The sequence below is a fragment of the Chlorocebus sabaeus genome, chromosome 7, assembly GCF_047675955.1.
Source record: "Chlorocebus sabaeus isolate Y175 chromosome 7, mChlSab1.0.hap1, whole genome shotgun sequence".
Classification (NCBI taxonomy): Eukaryota; Metazoa; Chordata; class Mammalia; order Primates; family Cercopithecidae; genus Chlorocebus; species Chlorocebus sabaeus.
The window spans coordinates 37,471,133-37,490,794 of NC_132910.1; the positions used below are offsets into that span (position 1 = coordinate 37,471,133).

Consider the following 19,662-nt stretch of genomic DNA (forward strand, 5'->3'; position numbering starts at 1 on the left):
TCTGCATTTGTGAGTGTGCATGAGTGTCTGTGTATGTGTGTGTGTTCCATCACGTCATCTCCTGAAGAACGCTGGGTTTCGCAGGCAGGCGGCTAGTCACCTGCAACAACCCAGGGGTCCTGCCGAAGCTTCCAGGCTGCTGTCAGTGTCAGATGCCAGGGTCTGGTCAGTGGACATGGAGGAGATGTCATTGACAGACGAGGATGGAGGGAGACTCTCACTGCTGTTCACTGCTGCACCTGTGCTAAGAAAATGAAGACCAACATGACTCAATCTAGAACCAGACCCATCTGAATGCCATTCAGGATTCAGGGATGGGCAAATACAATAGGGGATGTCCACTCCATCAATCACTTGGCAAGTCTTTATAGAGCAGCTGACACAGGGGAGCATATTAAATGGTGACAATCAAGATATAGCAATGAAAAGTCCCTCGTCACAAGTTATTCACAGGCTAGTGCAGTAGTTATCAAACCTCACTCTATATTTGAAATCACCTGCAACACTTTCTATAAAAAAAAAAAACACTAATATCTGGTTACACTGCCTCCCCTGCTCCCACTGCACTGCATATATTTTAATATAATTGGCCTTAGGTGAGGCCAAGGCATTTGCTTTTTTTTTTTTCTTTTGAGATGGAATCTCGCTCTGTCGCCCAGGCTGGAATGCAGTGGCGCGATCTCGGCTCACTGCAACCTCCGCCTCCTGGGTTCAAGCAATCCTCCTGCTTCAGCCTCCCGAGTAGCTAGGACTACAGGCACACGCCACTATGCCCAGCTAATTTTTGTACTTTTAGTAGACACGGGGTTTCACCATGTTGGCCAGAATGGTCTCGATCTCTTGACCTCGTGGTCCGCCCACCTTGGCCTCCCAAAGCGCTAGGATTACAGGTATGAGCCACTGTACCCGGCCGGCACTTACATTTTTAAAAATCTCCTCAGAGACTGTATTCAGTTAAGCATTGAAAACCTCTGGCTTATGGAGGAAACAAACAAAACCCCTTAATGGAGTCATCTGAGCCTGGTTATTTTTAAGGCAGGGAGCTTTTAAAACAAACGCATGCAAGTGTCCTATCCAAGAAATAGGAGCTGAAGTGAAGTTCAGAAATCCAAATTACTTAGGGACTACATCTCTAGAGAAAGGAAGGTATATAAAGTAAATACTATTATGTCATCATTAATGACATCAAACTTAAAATGCATATAGAAAAGCCAGTAGGACATAAGTAGGACTGTTGATGAAAGTTACACACACACACACAAAATATATATATAGGAGAAGGCTTAGCACACCTTTTGCTTATGAGCTTACTCTCCAGCAGGCTTGCTTACTTGGAATCTCCAAATAAGAACTCTGAATTACTAACTTAGATTAACTTGAAAAAAATTATTTATGTGTTATGTGGGACTATAAGTTTGAAACTCTGAGAAGAAACTTGCCCATGGTAATCACTCAGTAAAGGAAAGCTGAGTTGCCAGTAGCTTTGAGATCAACAGAAGAAAGATGAACCAAAGGCATTGTGCAATATAATTAAACCAGAGCGCCCTGGAAACAATCCATTTACTTTTTTTCCTTGTATATTTTTTATACACCTAAGCAATGTGAGTGGTAACATACTTGCTTTGTGAAGTAGCTCGCTATTGAAAATCTGTAGTATAATCCCCTAATCAAATAAGAGATGATGAATTCTCACTAAAATTATATCTGATTTGAGCAAATATAGTGTGCAAGATCTATCTGGTGAAAAATAATAAATCCAAAGTCAGTATAATAATGTTATCACATAGACCTAATAAATCAGAAAGACAAAATAAAACTAAGTTAAGGTAGGGGAGGGGTTAACATAATCTTCTTTGTTCCTGGAGTAGACATTTCTTGCCTGTGAAAAAAGTGTGATGAAAATGTGTCAGTTATCTAGAGAGGACACAAACACCTAAACGAAGACAGCTCACCTGTATCATCCATGTATTTTTACATTGTATTTGTTGACTATAAATATATTGATGTACTCTATGGGAAATGTGAAAAAAATATAGGAAATAAAGATAATGATATGCACCGATCTTCAAATAAATGGTAAGAACTGTTAAACTTTTCATATATTTCTTCGTGGTCATTCTTTTTGCCTGGAAGTTTCCCTGGTCATGATCTTTTAATATGTATTTTTTGGGGGATCCTGATATTCTTATATACAGAAAAGTTTATGAATTTTTCATGTTCTTTAAACTCCTAAAAATACCCGTCCTTTCTGATCTTAAATGTCTCTAGGAAAGGTTTTTAAAGTCCTCTTGTTATTGTCTTTCTGTAAATAATTACTCTATCAGGACGATGTATAATGTAAAGTTAAAATATTCCATAATATTCCAACTTTGAATGGCTTCAATTTATTCCACCTCTACTTAATTATATCTCCTATAGCTATGATACAGAGCTGGGTCACTTCCCCTCATGATAAGATTTTATCTCCTAGCAGACAGCCCCTGGTTCCCTTACATTGCCCAAATGCCGTGCTCTGTTTTTTCCCTCCTGATTCTGGATTAAATTATACCAACAGCCTTCCTATTCTTTCATAAGCTGCTAATAATTTAGTGTCACTATGATGGACTCCTCAGAATTCTCCTCCATTTATCCAAATCCTTATTAAAAGGTAGAGATTAAAACTGGACACAGACCTCTATTACAAAGGCCTGATCAATTGTGAGCCCAGCAGAGGGAAATTGCTGTTTTTTTGTTTTTTTTTTTACTATTTGTCTCCTGGATGATATATCCCTAGACCATGGATGTCTTTCAAATCACGGTGCTACAGCTTAATTTAGTTTTGACTTGAGGTATAAAATGATGTTCATATATTTTTTGTAACAGCCTTATTAAGATATAATCCACATATATAATTAAGAAATTTAATTTTTATGATTCAGTGTTTAGTATATTCACGACATTGTGCAGCCATCACCACAATCCACTTTGCAGCATTTCATCATCCCTGAAGAAAACCCTGCACTCCATCCCTCACCCACCCTCTAGCTCTAGGTAATGACTAATATAGTTTTTGCCTCTATAAAATAGCCTGTTCTGAACATTTCATGTAAATGGAAACATACCATATGTGATCATTTATGACTGGTCATTTTCACATAGCAGAATGTTTTTAAGGTTTATCCATGCTGTGACATGTATCTGTATTTCATATCTTTGTATGGCTGCATAATATTCCATTGTATGGATACATCACATTTTGTTTATTTATTAGTTGATAGGCATTTGATGGATATTTAGTTGGCTATTATGAATAATGCTGTTATGAACATTCATGCACGAGTTTTGTATGGACATGTGTTCATTTCTCTTGGGCATATACCTATAAGTGGAATTGCTGGGGCATAGAGAAATTCTAGGTTTAACACTTGAGGAACTGAGGAACTGTTTTCTAAAGTGGGTGCACCATTTTACATTACTACCAGCGGTGTATGAGGATTCCAATTTCTCTACATCCTCACCAATACTTATTATCTGTCTTTTTATCTATCTAGCCATCCTAGTGTGCATGAAATGGTACATCATTGTGGTTTGATTTGCATTTGCCTGATGGCTAATGATGTTGAATATATTTTTCATGTGCTTGTCAGCCATTAGTATATCTTCTTTGGAGAAAGTTTACTCAGCTACTTTGGCCATTTTTTAATTGCTTTATTTTCTTTTTATTATTGAGTTGTAAGCTCCTTCCTTCCTTACCTTCCTTCCTTCCTTCTTTCTTTTTTTAAAAATTATTATTATTTCTTTAAAGACAGGGTCTCATTCAGTCACCCAGCCTTCAGCACAGTGGCATGGTCATGGTTCACTGTATCCTCTAACTCCAGGGCTCAGGCAATTCTCCTGCCTCAGCCTCCCAAGTAGCTAGCACTACAGGCACATACCACCACACCTGGGTAATTTTTTTAAAAAGGTGGGTTTTTTTTGTAGAAACAGGAGCTTGCCATGTTGCCCAGGCTGGTCTCAAGCTCCTGGCCTCAAGTGATCTTCCGATTTCTGTCTCCCAAAATGCTGAGTCTACAGGCATGAGCCACTGTGACAGGCCTGTAAGAGCTCTTTAAATAGTCTGGGTACAAGTTACTTAATCAGATATATATTTTCAAATGTTTTTCCTCTATGCTGTGGTTTGTCTTTCCATTTTCTTGAAAGTGTCTTTTGAAGCACAAATGTTTTTAATTTTTATGAAATTGGATTTATCTATCTTTTCTTTTATCACTTGTGTTTTCGTGTCATACCTAGAAAACCATTTTCTAACCCAAGATTATAAAAATTTACTCCTGTGTTTTTGCCTAAGAGTTTTATAATTTTAGACCTTATACTTAAGCCTATGATTCATTTTTAGCTCATTTTTGTATATGACATGAGGCAGGGGTCCACCTTCATTCTTCTGCATGAATCATTCTTATCCAATCATCCCAGCACCATTTATTGAAAAGGCTCGTCTCTGTCCACGTCTTGCCATCCTTTTCAAAAATCAATTGGTCATAAATGTAGGTATTTATTCCTGGACTCTCAATTTGATTCCCTTGATCTATTTGTGTGTCTTCATGCAAGTAGCACTCTGTCTTGGATATTGTAGCTTTGTAGTAAATTTTGAAATCAGAACATGTAAATCTCCCAGCTGTGTTGTTTTTCAAGGTTATTTTGGATATTCTGCATCCTTTGCATTTCCACATAAATTTTAAGACGGGCTTGTCAATTTCTGCAAAAAAGACAGCTATGATTTTGATAGGTATTGGCTTAATCTGTACATCAATATGGGGAGCATCTGTCATCACCTTGACAATATTAAATCTTCTAATCCATGAACAATGAAATGTCTTTCCAGTTATTAGGTCTCTTTAATTTCTTTCAACAATGTTTTGTAGTTTTCAGAGTACAAAGCTTGCACTTCTTTTGCTAAATTTATTCCTAAATATATATATCTTGATGCTATTCTAAATGGAAATGTTTTATGTTCATTGCTAATGTGTAGAAATACAATTATACTTAGGACTTATTTGAATAAGAAGTTTCAGTGTCAGGGGATTGGATATTAAAAACAGATCAAATGAATATATATAAAATGAATGTTGTAATTAACCAGAATGCCAGTAGAACCAGGAGGATTTTTGATAGCATGCTTTATTTATGAGAAAATAACCAGCTTGAAAGTTTTAAAATAAAATTGTGGCATCATACAAACCGAAAAGTATTTTTAAATATATTTAATAATAATCTTGGTCTTCTCTTGAGATAGGCTTTTTCCCCTATCCTGGCTGGAGTTGATTATGTAGAGACATTCTTATTGTCACAGTGAAAGTTCAGTAATGATTCAAATAAGGGTGAGATAGGCTTAGCTGAAATAAGGCTCCCTTATAGGAAAACAATTTGATGTTTACAAATAAACACAAACTCACTACAATGGCAGCTAGGGAAATTAAACAAAGAGCACTGAAGAAATTTCCCCAGCAGCAAAACACAAATTTATATCTATGAATAATACTGAATGAATGTGGCAAAAGTCAGAGTAGCTTTTAATAAGCTCTTTATAAACAGGGGATCATGCTGCAGGCTATGTTTATAAAACACACAGCACTCTTACTGCACTTATTTTCAAAATCAGCATATTTTCAGCACACTTCTGGAATATTCTGAATGTTATGCCATACCAGTCAGTCCTTTATTATATGTAGTTTTGTTATAGATTACCTCAAGTATATATTTCCCCTGCTTCTTTTTACTTCTTTCATTATACTTCTTTGTTTCTCCTGTCTTCCAGTGTCTACTGCTGAGTAGTAGCACAGAGTAAGTACTCCAGTTAACAAAACAGTATTGAGTATCTTTTATGTGTACTCTTCTAGACAGGTTCTGTGAGGAAAAGCAAGTTCCTTCTTGCTTTCGAACTAGTGAAACTGTTAAGCTATTTGTGGCCAAAGGAAATCATTTTGTTGCAGTTGTCTTCTCCTTTTGTTCATCAGCTGGTTCTAATTCCTATCTTCTGTGTTGGAATGGTCCTGCCCTCCAGTTTATCAATGTTGAATGCAAATTATAATTAGTGTTCAACTACTCAAAGTTCAGAATCTATCAAAGTCTTTATCAGCTGTATTTCTAGGGTTCCATAGACTATTGCTTCTGATTTTATATGGCACCAATTCATTAAGAGAGGTCGTCAGTACTTCAGTTGTAAAAATTCCCATGACATCTGCTTGTTTCATGGGAATGGTTCCTTGCTATACAGTGTGATGGTGGGAGAAAAATGCGCACTGTCTATGGTGTGCTGGAGCTGGCTTTCAGTGGCTTCTTAGAACCAATTATTAACATCTCTTTCCAACTCTGCACCCATTGATGTTACATTGTTGCTTAAAATTGGTCACAGTGAGAATATTTATACCACAGAAATTGTTAAGTGCTACTCGTCGATTCTATTTTTAAATATAGTTGCTAAGTGTTAATCTTAAGTGCTACTCCTCAATTCTTTTTTTAAATATAGTTGTTAAATGTTAACCAGTCCACCACTATTAGATGAAAACTATTTGCTTCTGTATGCCTCCCTCTATTACGCTATAATAAATGCCTCCTTGCCTGTAGCCACTTCTGGCTTTACTGGATGATCCATTCAAATCTATTTTCATGTAGGCAATAAACAGGCCTTGTAAAACATAAACCCAAAACAAATATAAGGGACAAGACATGGGCCTTGGCTTTAAGTTGTTAAATTACTGCCAAGCAGTTTGCGAAAATATCTTAAACAGAATTGAACTGAATTGAATCTGATCATAGTGTTCAGTTGTCCAATGTGATAAATATCTCTTCTTTCTGTATTACTTAAGAGAAAACAGTAGAGATATACATTTTCAAAAATGTTTTGCCATCAATAAAGCATTACAAATTTTTGTCAATAAAAATGGCATTAAAAGGAACCGAAAATGCCAATAGGGTTGCAAATGAGGAATATTAGCTACCTTCAACTTTACCTAAAAAAATCAAATTTCATAGAAAGAAGTAACGTATGCTAAAGAAAATTTCCCGGCCGGGCGCGGTGGCTCAAGCCTGTAATCCCAGCACTTTGGGAGGCCGAGGCGGGCGGATCACAAGGTCAGGAGATCGAGACCATCCTGGCTAACACGGTGAAACCCCGTCTCTACTAAAAATACAAAAAAACTAACCGGGCGAGGTGGCGGGCGCCTGTAGTCCCAGCTATTCGGGAGGCTGAGGCAGGAGAATGGCGTAAACCCAGGAGGCGGAGCTTGCAGTGAGCCGAGATCGCGCCACTGCACTCCAGCCTGGGGGACAGAGCAAGACTCCATCTCAAAAAAAAAAAAAAAAAAAGAAAATTTCCCAGCTAGGAGTTATTTAAACAAAAAACATTGTTATGGGGGAAAATGTTGTTCTACTGTTTTTTAAAGGAAATGATTTTCCTGATACCCCCCACTACCAACAACAGCAAAAAATATATAGTAGACACAGAATGAGAAAAAGCACAAGAATGAAAAAAATAGTGCCTTTTTTATCTACATGATGTTGAGCCACAATTTGTCTGGGCCTGAGATTTTTAAATAAAAAGTAAATAAAATTAATGGACTAGATTAGTGACCTTAAGACATATTCCCATGGTGGGGAATGTGGTCCACATTGGGGAGGAAACAGTTGCATATTTAAATCACCCAGAAGTTTTATCTTTGACTTAGAGATTTTGGAAAATCTCTGCCCATCCTGATGTTCAGCATCCTTATCTTACTGAGTCACTGTTAGTTTTGGGAGCTTTACTTCTCAGGTGGAAGAGGGCTGGTGAACAAACTGAGCATTGGTGAATCAGATGCTCTCCTATTGTTCTAGCTCTAACATCCTATAACAAATGCTTTTAGAAGAAAATTAATTTCTATTCATGGACTGCCAGTCCCTCAACAATTGTTACAGATCAATTCAGCAAGCAAGCAGCTATGCCATCCTTGAAAATAAATTACTATGCAAGTGAAATCAGATAACAGACGGGAGTACAATTATTTATTTAGAAATGTATCTGAAGTTTAAATTTATCTCTTATTGACACACAACAATTTCATCAATAAATTTAAAACCTATAAATTATTCTGCAAATGCACATTTAACTTCTTATTTACATTTTAAAAGCATCACGTAACATGAGTGTCGATATTAGAAGCATTTGGCCCCTGAGATACTGCTTTAACTTATTCCCTTGCTGCAGAATTCCCAGTATTGTCATGACTGAATACTAACAGAGTCTGTATTATAAAAATACTTTACCCTAGCTATTTTCAAAATAAAATATGCTACATGAACATTAATGAAAAAAGCTGAATATAATGAACAATGCCAAAAAGCTGACTTTTCAAACTTTTTTTAGTAATTGCTTTTTCTTTCCAGCGTGGTTTATTACACACACAAAAACGCACACACACAGTGGTGCGCCAATAAAAATTTAACAATTGGCTCTGCAGGGGGCAACAAAAACACCCTGATTTGTAGGGTCTGCCAATTTTCATGTTGTAAATCCTCTGTGGCTGATTTCATGCTGCCAACACACCAACAATAAATGCATAGTTGGGAAGAGAGGTACAGAATTGGCCGTCATGAGCTGGTAGAGTCAGCACCAGCACATGGCTGCCCCAGAGCCTCTCCATCATGCACGTAAATATATCATACAGAAATGCATCATATAAAGTGTAGTATACATACGATTTCTCACAAAAGAGAAAGTCATACTACGTGACTTATAACGAAGTCATGAATATTGTTCCTAGATTGAGTCCACAATCATTTTAACTATAAATTCATTAAGCCAGTGAACTATAGTTTAGGGCAATAATTTTTAATTGTTAAGGTAGTTGGAATGGTTAAAAAGTGGCTTAGCCTTCTCACTCAAGTAGAGTATAAGTTGCACATTTTAGAATTAATCATTAACACACTAAGCAGGCCTGCAAAAAAAATCATGAATATGTATTTCCCAAAATGAATAAATCAAACACCTGAAAACTGCAAACTTTTATGTGCAGCATGAAAAAATGCCAATAGCAAGAATTTATATACCTGATGCTTGGCCTGTTTATCTTCATGGAGATTAATAGAGCGAATAAATATTTATAATAATGGTGTTAGAACATGCTGAATAGTATACTGTATTAAAGTTACATGATCTTGTCTTGAATTTTGTGTTTGGAATAGTACCAAGAAATATTCTGAGGGAGAAATTGAGTGGCAATTTTCAAATTAATAAATATTTATTGAGCTACTACTGTGTGCAAGGCACAGCACCCAGGCACTACATGGGACACAAAGATAAATGCAGACAGTCTTCTCAATGAAATTACAATCAATAAGGGATATAAGACAAGAGGTCAAATATTTAACATACAGGAACTAGTAGGATCTATAGAAAGGAAAGATCCTATTCTTTGGGAAGATATAAAAAGTCTTTTGGGGTAAGGTGGTATGAAAAGGAAACGAAGTAATGATAACTTGAACTGAAGATGAATAGAATAGGTTCTACTAAAATTTGTCCCAGCCCAGCCTAAGCTGCTAGGTCACCCGTGGTTAAATTCTGTTATTTCTGCTGCTTAATGAGTACAGGACAATATGTTCTGGTCATCATAGGAATTCTCAAAACAAGGAATCGTTCTGCCTTAGCAGGTGGCATCCTGAGGATTTTGGATTCTGTCTTCTAGTTTTTTAATGAGCAACAGGCCGAACACGCGGATGAGTGTGAAGCAGCTTCTGTGGACTGTGTCAATCTGCACGCTAGGGTGAATGAGTAGAGACGGCAGTATGGAAAACAACTCCAGTGACTCCCTTAACCTTCTTTGAGGAAAGGAAAAACTCGGGATAAAACTGAGTATTTTTTCAAGTCCCACTGGTGAGAAAAGCATGTCATAACCGAATTGCATCTGTTTGGGTATCATATTGGTTTGGGGTGTAAATTAGTTATTCAAAGAGTAGTATCTGTATGAATAATTGATTAATTATTTCATCCTACATCTTTTTTCCTAAAATAACTTAGGAAAACAACACCCTGATCAGTTTTTCTCAAAACTAGGCATTTGTAGCCCATATTTTTGCTAGCAGGAGTTGAATGTAGTTTTTTAAAGCTGAAAAAAAACCATCACATTTTCTAAAACTCTTTATAGTGAGAGCATAGGTCTTAGGAAAAAACATATTAGCATTAATAAGTAAATTGTCTCAAGTCGTACTAAAGCACATTACTAGGATCAGTAAAAAATACATATGTACAATTGTGTGTTAGATTCTGTAGCTAGCAAACGAAAAATTTTCCAAGCTGACTTTAACTGGAGTCCATCTTGGTAGATGTTTCAACTATTGTCACATCAACCTTGAGAAGAGTTCAAACACTAAGAACGAATGAGGGAAGAGGTTGTGGCTGAAAGGATTCCTGACCTCCACATTGACTTGACGGTCAAAAGGGCATTATGGCTCTGAATTTTGATGAGGCGCATTTACCCTTTAGCCCATGTTAACATTTTCTTCAGGATTCATTACTATCTTAAAATGATTGATGAAAAAGTTTTTGTGCTGGATCATTACAATCAGAATAATCAGAATGAATGCCACACTGAATATCAAAAGAAATAAAACTAAAATCATTATAAGGAAACAACCATGTGATATTTTTCCATCTGCTCTTCAAGCAATGTTATTTGTTGCAACCCCTACAAAAACGTCAACATTACACAAGTACTAGTTTATTGGTTATTCACAGAGAGTGAGTACCTGAAGGAGAAGGCTGTCCTTTTACTACGCCATTTTTAGTCTTCTCTTCTGAGTTCATTACTTCCTTGTAGATAAGTTCTGTAAGAAACAGTTAGCTGTGTTATTATAGAAAACAAATTTCTCCTTTATCCACAGGGAAATTCATTACTTAATGGAAAGTAATACTGTTTTGATAAGGTTGAGTAAATTAAAAATCAATTGAGATTCCTTTACTGCTCTATTTCTATTTCTATATTGCCTTGTAATTAGCAGAGAGCTTGGCACAAATAGGTATCCAATAAAGCAGCTGAATAAATCAATGCATGAAAATTTATTTCTACGTACATGAAACATACTATTTATTTATCTCTATATATACACTATTTATTTCTACATACATTTCTACATAAATAACATTATTTCTACATACGTGAAACATTACTACATACAAGAAACAAGAAACACATGTTTTACTTGTTTTCTGAATTCTTTGGGGTAACCACTAATACATTCAAGCTTCATCTAGTAACAATTTTTATGGCTTTGAACATCCATTTTTCTTTTATACTCACTTCCTATGAAATGCACATACTCTCATGACTTTAAATTTTTTCCAATCTTTACAACTTCCATCTCTTACTGCATCTGTTTTTTTTTTTTCCCACACTCATATCTTGGACTTGTAAATCTAAACTTGCCAAAAACCAAACACATTAAAAAATTTGGTTCATTTACTCTCAGACTGGCATCCATTTTTGGCTTTCTGAATGCTAGAGTTAAATTGGAGAGTTGCAGTTCTGTTTACTTTGTCCCTTTTAGCTAAAAATCATTCAGCTCTACTCATTCTTGCTTTGCAATGGCTTATAATCTGTATAATCATCACCTTTTACAGGTACTTCTTTCTCCCAAATTCTCACAATTTAGTCCATGTCCTCCTCAAATGATGGTTATATCCTATCACCCACCTATTCATGAGCTCCTAAGGAGTGTCTTCCTGTCCTTACTTGGATGAAAGCAAGCCTTTTTCATATACACCCAGCATCTTTTTTCACTTGATCTGCTTTATGTATATGTTCATTTTTCCATATTCACCAACATGACCCTGGAATCTCTTGACCAGTGGAATCTCTTTAGTATCTCTTAAATTTTTTTTATTTTACATATATAGAGAGAGAGACAGAGACTTTCTCTGTCACCCAGGCTTGAGTACAATGGCACAATCATGGCTCACTGCAGCCTCAACTTCCTGGATTCAAGTGATCCTCCCACCTCAGTCTCCCAAGTAGGTGGGACTACAGGTGTGTACCACTATGCCCGGCTAATTTTTGTATGTTTCTGGTAGAGTGGTCTCCCTATGTTGTCTAGGTTGGTTCTGAACTCCCGGGCTCAAGTGATCCCCCAGCCTCAGCCTCCCAAACTGCTGGGATTACAGGTGTGAGTCATCACTCCTGGCCCTGTTTAGTATCTTTGTAACGTTTTCTGCTTATTCCTATCCTTTGTTTTCCTCTTAGTCCTTTATCTGATCTTTTCTAAATATTTTTCTTTTCCTAATTTACACTTATTAATTCCTGCAAGGTAACTCAAACGTTCCTTCCCTTCAGCTCTTCCCATTTTGATCTGATCATTTGTTACAATCTGCATTTGACTTTCCCATATTTTTCTATTCTCTAATGATTCAGATTAGTTTAACAATTCTTTTTAAGTCAATTGTTTTTCTGCTTTGTTTTACTCTGAGTATAATCTCAAAAATGCAGTATGTGTTTGGAAAAGTTTTGCTGAAAAATGACCTAATGCATTCATTCATTCTAATTTTTATGTTAAAGAAAAAAATAGGCTACTTAGATACACATATTTTCTATTTAAATTCTCAAGTCTTATCAGTCCAATGAGTAAACTCATATATTAACTATCTTTTATTTTCTAAAGTCTAATACCATCTCAGAATTAATTTTAATTTCATGTTTCATATGATGATTTTATGTACAAACATAGAAAGTTTTATTCTGGAATTCTGAACTAAAGCTTGCCCCCCCACCATGACAAACACTGACAATCAGTACCATTTTAAAAGGTATCAGTGGTAAATGCCTTTCATTCTTGAGCAAATACAACATTGCTTTTGGCATAAAAAGACAGATGAAGTTTTAGGAGCTTTAAAAATGGTCTAAGAGAATAGCAATCAGCAAATCATCTTTTAGCAAATTGTTTTTACAAGCAAAGCCTTGGTGATACTTTCTGAGTTCGATAAAATAAAAAGTATACATTTTTAAATAGTAGAGTTACCTTTCCATTCTTCGATTGTGTGTTCTCTTTCATCCAACTGCTTGTCATATATCTGAGGTGGAGGCTGCCGAATAAAAACAAATAATAATCTTTGTGCAATAATGTAAACATGACTAAACTCTTACAATGCATGAGAATACCTTGCACTCATTTATTTTGGTGATTGGAACCGTATATAAATTACGAAGTAATTACAGTAGTTCAGAAGTTAAAATTTTCCCATAAACTTATGGGGGATTCATTCATATTGCAATATTTGCTGATTGTTGCAATATTTGCTGATTGTTGCAATATTTGCAGCAGAACCCAAATCCTGAGAGCTCACTTTCTGACATCTTCTGATTTAGAACCCACGCCTAAGCAATTAATGACTGGTCTTTTAAAAAGCAGACAAAACACTTGATTACAATGGCCCAGAAGCTTCATTCTCCTTCATTCACTTGCCTTAGAAGAGAACCATGCTAAAATCCTTCTAGGCTAGTAAGATTGTGTTCTATTTTTAGACCTTCCCTGAAGAAAAGTTTATAATATTTCTCAACAGACCATAGTACTAGTCCTCAATACAAAAGAAAATTGAGACCAAATCAACCTTTTTATTTTTCATGAAATATCATAGAATACCTGTTTATATTGCTATGTGCCCTATACTTGAATGATTTTAAGCTTTTTGTTTATTTTAACCTGAAGAAACTGCCAGTTGACTGTAGAGGTGGGTCACCTTGAATCCCTGAATGGCCCTTGGTTAGTCCTCTCCAGTAGAAATGATGCGATAGGACCTTCAGTCTGACTTACAGAGCCAGCATTTCTCTTCCCATGTGGAGTTCAAATGTGGAAAAGGAGGGATTTTCACAAACCTATGTGCCTACCAGGAAGTAGAATCTCAAATAAATTCTCTGACCTCTTCTTCCCGATATTTAGACTTTAGGAGATCTATCATGGTGGCTAGGGTAGCTCCAATTCAGGCCAAGTGACATGGAAAGAAAAAAAATAAAAAGGCTCTTGGAAAACTAAATCACCATGGGGTAGAGAAAGACGAGGCTGAGGGGCTATACTGGTTGGCACCGGACTGAGCGCAAAGAAGAGCTATCAAGTTTTTGCTGCCCTGTCCAATACTCCAAAAGCAATAGTTTTTGTGAAAAACTAAAAGAGTCACTCAATAAGAGTGATGCAAGCCCTTTAGGACACAGACCTTTCGAAAATGGCTATTATAGTAAGGAAAGTGCTGGACAGGATTTTCAGAGACAGCTTCTGGCTTCTGTGAGAGCTTTTTGGCTCATGAGCAGCACCCTTGGGCTGAAGTGACCCTTCTCTAATTCATGCAAAATCTCTGGTAGCTTGAATCATGACAGACACAAATATTCACTCTAGCCCTGGCATGCTAGGGCCTCACATCCTGCAAAGTATCTGGCTATGAAAATAGAAGACTTGGCGCAACTGTGGTGAAGTAACTTAGCATAATACTGAGGTATTGAGAAATAACTACTCACGGAGCCAGACATTGTTTTAGCACCTTTGACTGTTACTGGGGCAGAAGGCTGTAAACCTTACCTACTGCAATTCAGAAGTGGCTGGCTAAGCAGCTCTCAGCAGCTGTCAGCACTGACAACTAAGCAAAACGAGACTCTCACACCACTCCAGACAATAGTAAGAATACAACATATGACCGTATATAGGTGACAGGACTGGGATAGTTAGGCACTGTTCTCAGGACCTGACTGAGGTAGAACCTTCCACCTCTATCAAGAACTCTCAAATAATAGAAACATTCTGACTTAGTGAGTGAATGAGTAAAATGAAGTTATTTTTGAAAAATTGTGAAACCATTACCTAAGGAAGCTACCACAAAGCCAAGTCTGGTTTTGTGAAGACGCTTTGCCAAGTGGTAAATTTCCGCCTTTGCCTCTTCCTGAGCGTGTGTAATGCTGTGGTTAGGCCCCCATCCAAGTGGCCTTGTCCAGGACCCCTGCAGGACTCAGTGTACTTAAGCTCTCAGAGTCCCCAGAGCCCTCGGAGCTGTTGGCACCTCCTTCTTCTTCTAACAATAGATCCAGCTCATGATCCTGCCTGGCTGGCTTCTCCATGCAGTGGATTTTTCCATTCAAGTTTTAAAATTGAACATGGCTCAAGAGTACAGTTCCTGCCAAAGTTCATAAATGCCATTTTCTTTTTGCAACAAAGCTATTTTGAGGAGGTTTCCCTAGGAGCCTCAGTGTACAGCTGTTGCTGATATAAAAAGTACGAAGTACACAGACGCTAATCACAAACCAACTGCAAGAGAGAAAGCAAAGTGCTGAGTTCAAGATTTTTCCTTTCAACAAACCAAGAGGGTGCATTAAACACACTTGAATTTACAGTATTTGTTCGACGGCCTCTGCACATTTACTACATATTCAGATTTTTGTTTGTTTGTTTGTTTTTTAAAGAAGAAATGCAAATGTCACCTCCAGTGAAAGGGCACATGCACATACAGGTGTCTTCTATGTGACAATATAAAAGAATAATTGACCAATAATCCAAAGAGAGCAATGTTACAACACACACACGTAAGTGTTTGGCAGCAATCATCAGGATGAGATAGTCTGAAACATTCCCTGCCTCCTTCTGCTAAAGAGAAGTTGGTATTTGAGCACTCGCTTATGCTCTTTCCCCACCTTATTTAATAGGAATTATTCTCTTGCTAAGTGACAGTGTAAATAAAAAATAAATGAGGAGTGGGGATAAAGAAAAATGCCCCGGAGATGTCTGTTGAGAGAATATTTTAGGAGAGTTTAGCAGATAAGAATAATTTGATATGTGAGAAATGAAGGATAAGAGGAAGTTAAGGATAGTATATGGAGAGTTATCAGGGCCTGTGACTTTCACCCTTTGAATATTTTTTCAAAAGACTGTAAACATCTTTCCTAATATTTTGGGGGATTTGAATTTTACTTCCTTGGTTGAAATTACTGCAAACATTGAAACACAAATTTATATGGATTGCATAAACAATAACTTAAAATGGATTAGATATATTTCTATTGATGGTTAATTTTATATGAATTTATATTGGTGGTCAATTATATGAATTTTATACTGATGAAACATGTCCAAATTGTTTCAATTAAATGAGGAAGAAACACAAACAAGTACCTGGTCACTGTGAATTAATAAATACTAAAATTTATTGATTTCTTTATTAAATGTATTCATTCAGTAAAGGTCTGGACACCTAACACATGGCAGACTATATAAAAAACTGAGATTTCAAAACTGAATAATGTGATTGCTGACCACAAGTAGTTCACAATTTACTGGGGTAAGACTGATGCAAAACAGATCGTTAGCATACAACATGATAAATGATAGAAACATGTATATGGTCTAAGGGAACAGAGTGGAGAAGTCCTAACAAAGCCTGGATTTTATTTCCTGGAGTAAGTGATGCTTATTCAGTGAGCGAAAGATGTGTGGGAGGTTGTCAAGATAAAAGAAGGAGGACAAAAGGTGACTCTATGCCAAGAGCACATTATAAGCCAAGTCACAGTATGTAGAAAACAGAATAAGGGGGGTGGTGGTGGTGGTGGTAGTAGTGGTGGTGGTGCATGTGCTTCTCTGTGTGTACATGCATGCCAAGAAAACAAGAAGGGATTTTGTCACAGTAAAATAAAACATGTGGTGAGAAGTGACAAGATATAAGAGCTGTACCTAGAGAAGCAGAAGGGTCAGACAAAGGGTGAATCAAGGATGATCCAGGGGGCCAGGCACTGTGGCTCATGCCTGTAATCCCAGCGCTTTGGGAGGCCGAGGTGGGTGGATTATTTGAAGTCAGGAGTTTGAGACCAACCTGGCCAACATGGTGAAACCTCACCTCTACTAAAGATACAAAAATTAGCTGGGCATGGTGGCAGGCACCTGCAATCCCAGCTACTCGGGAGGCTGAGGCAGGAGAATCACTTGAACCCGGGAGGTGAAGGTTGCAGTGAGCCGAGATTGTGCCACTACACTCCAGCCTGGGTGACAGAGTGAGACTCTGTCTCAAAACAAACAAACAAACAAACAAAAAGATCCAGGGTATTATGATATGGAAGAAAGAAAGAAGAGAAATCACTGAAGAGTGTAAGAGAATGGCCCAGTCAAGTTTACAGGTGGATTGAAGAAAGATGAAACTGCAAGCAGGGAGAAGAGGTAGGGAGCCATTGCATGATCTATAAAAAATATTAAAAGTTCTGACTGTGGTTAAAAAAAAAAAAAGAAAAAAATGAGGGTGAATGAAAAATACAGATTCAGGTACAATTAATAAATATTAATAAATAAATTTGGTAGAATTTGGTTTTTGACTGAACGCATGATGTGATGGGAGAGAAGAATATGAGTCCCCAGTTTCTAAGCTGAGTACCCAGGAAGATGATGGTGTTGGTGAAGCCATGTAAAGAAATCGAGAATGGAAAAGTGGAAATGAGATTGGTAGAGAGGTGAGCCTAAGCACTATGTGAAAAGAGATGTTGATTTGAAAGTTAAGTATATAATCTGACGTTCAGAGGAATGCTGTTGGATACAGATGTATAGATTTGAGACTACCAGCAAGAGATGTTTGTTGAAACTATGACAGTGGATGAGGTCACCCAGGGAATTATGTGGATATAGAGAGTAAATGGTCAAATCAAGGTTTAAAGATTGGACAAAGAAAGATAAGTTCACAAAGGAAAAATAGAACAGCTAGAGAAATACATGAAGAATGAGAATATTGCAATGTTATAGAAGTCAAGCAAGTAGAATTTCACAAAAAGTAAGTAATTGGTTGTTTCTTGCAAATGAAGCGCATAAAGATTTTGACTCTCAGGGCACCAGCAATGCATGATAGAAAGCAAGCCTCTGAACCCTTTGAAAGCTTCCGAACTTTAAATTGCTATCACCCCCAGAAAGATCCAGATAGATCTTCGGTGGAGAACATTAATATGAGACATCACCTAAACAATTGAAAAAAATGTAGAAAAAGATTTTCAACACCAATATAACTAAAAGGAAAGAAACTATAGAACAATTGTGACACTAGAAAAAGTATAATGATCTCAGATCTACTCTCCCAAGTCTCTTTGAGAACTTAAAAGAAAAACACTGTTCTCTATCTAGTTAAAGGAAACTACTTTTTTTTTTTTTCTGAGAAACCACCATATCTTAAGCTGTCCTTATATATACCCTAATAATCCTCAGAGTCAGGAAACTAAGATTCAAAGAAATTTAAAAAAATATATCATGAAGTCATATAGCTAATTAATGATGAAAGTTTTATTAAAAACAAATTTAAAGAGTAACCCAGAGCAAGTGTCAATACTGTTGAATCTAAAATAAAGGCTAACAAAACAATATTTAAAGTGAACATCTTGTAAAACAAGAAATAGAAACATAAGCCAATAGGGTGACCATATTTCCCAGTTTGTACAAAATAGTTCCACTTTATGCTTATTGTCCTTGTAATTATTAGTAGCCCTTACCCCCTTCTCTCCTTTAAATGTTGTGGTTTGGAAGATAAATATGTGGACACTCTACCTAGCAATGTTGTGACATGCCATATTAGAGATCTAAGGTATACAGTAATTTGAGGACACAGAAAACAACTGAATTCCAATGTTTTTCTAACACTGAGGTTTCAACAATTGCAGATGTACCTTTTGCTTCTCTGAGACAGTACGTCAGCATTCCCTTCCATTTTCTCTATTTTTAGGAACGTAAAATTCAGTTATAAAATATGGCTGTTGGCAGATAGTACAGACAAGAGTAGAATTCTACATAATAAATCTATAGTTGAAAACTATGGATTCTGCGGGCATTCTATGGAGTTCTTGCTGTTGGACATGACTTTTTACTAAAGAGATCTCTTTAACAAGTACCTGTTCAATTCCTAATTGATCTTTTGAAGGTAAAAGTTGCTCTTTCTGCCTGTAATCCCAGCACTTTGGGAGGCCAAGGTGGGCAGATCACGAAGTCAGGAGATCGAGACCATCCTGGCTAACATGGTGAAACCCTGTCTCTTCTACAAGTATAAAAATTTAGCTGGGCGCTATGGTGGGCACCTGTATTCCCAGCTACTTGGGAGATTGAGGCAGGAGAATGGCATTAACCCGGGAGGCAGAGCTTGCAGTGAGCCAAGATCACAGCACTGTACTCCAGCCTGGGTGACTCCATCTCAAAAAAAAAAAAAAAAAAAAAAAAAAATTGCTCTTTCTTGTGACTTCATTCATTTTATCCCATATATACAAGTAATATTCATGAGTAAAATGTGTGATTTTATTTTTTACTGAATCTTTGAGATAATTCTTTTTTCAACAGCATTATAGGATATTAGTGGTAAAAGAAAGTTCAGAGATTATCTAATGCCATCCTTATTCAATTTTCAAATGAGAATATAGAAACTGAGAAAGCATACGTGATTTGCCCAGAATCACAGAGTTAATTAGTGACAGATGAATACATTTATGGTCTCTTATGGGAAAAGATGGAATAATGGGATTCCTATGGGTTGAAGAAACAGAAACATTAAACTGGATAATTTGACACCTGTAAAAGATATTCATTAAAGACAAATTTGAGCCTGCCACACACTGATTCCTGTTCCAATTTTCTGTCAGTCTACACATACAGCTAGAGCTGGCAACTATCATACAAGCA

The 19,662-nt window shown here is 36.7% G+C and overlaps 1 protein-coding gene across 9 annotated transcripts in view; it reads right to left on the reverse strand.

The window, feature by feature from the left end:
• Window positions 1-96: 96 nt before the first annotated feature.
• Window positions 97-19,662, reverse strand: part of MAPK10 (mitogen-activated protein kinase 10) — a 339,249-nt gene continuing 319,683 nt past the window's right edge. For 8 of the 9 annotated variants that reach the window (XM_037986452.2, XM_007999142.3, XM_073017471.1 and 5 more), the window contains 3 exons: window positions 13,018-13,081; window positions 10,756-10,833; window positions 97-239 (listed from right to left, as the gene is read on the reverse strand). In XM_037986452.2, coding sequence (XP_037842380.1) covers window positions 97-239; window positions 10,756-10,833; window positions 13,018-13,081 — 285 coding nt within the window. Of the gene's footprint in view, window positions 245-10,755; window positions 10,834-13,017; window positions 13,082-19,662 lie in introns of all 9 variants that reach the window. The other variant, XM_007999147.3, reaches the window with a different exon arrangement.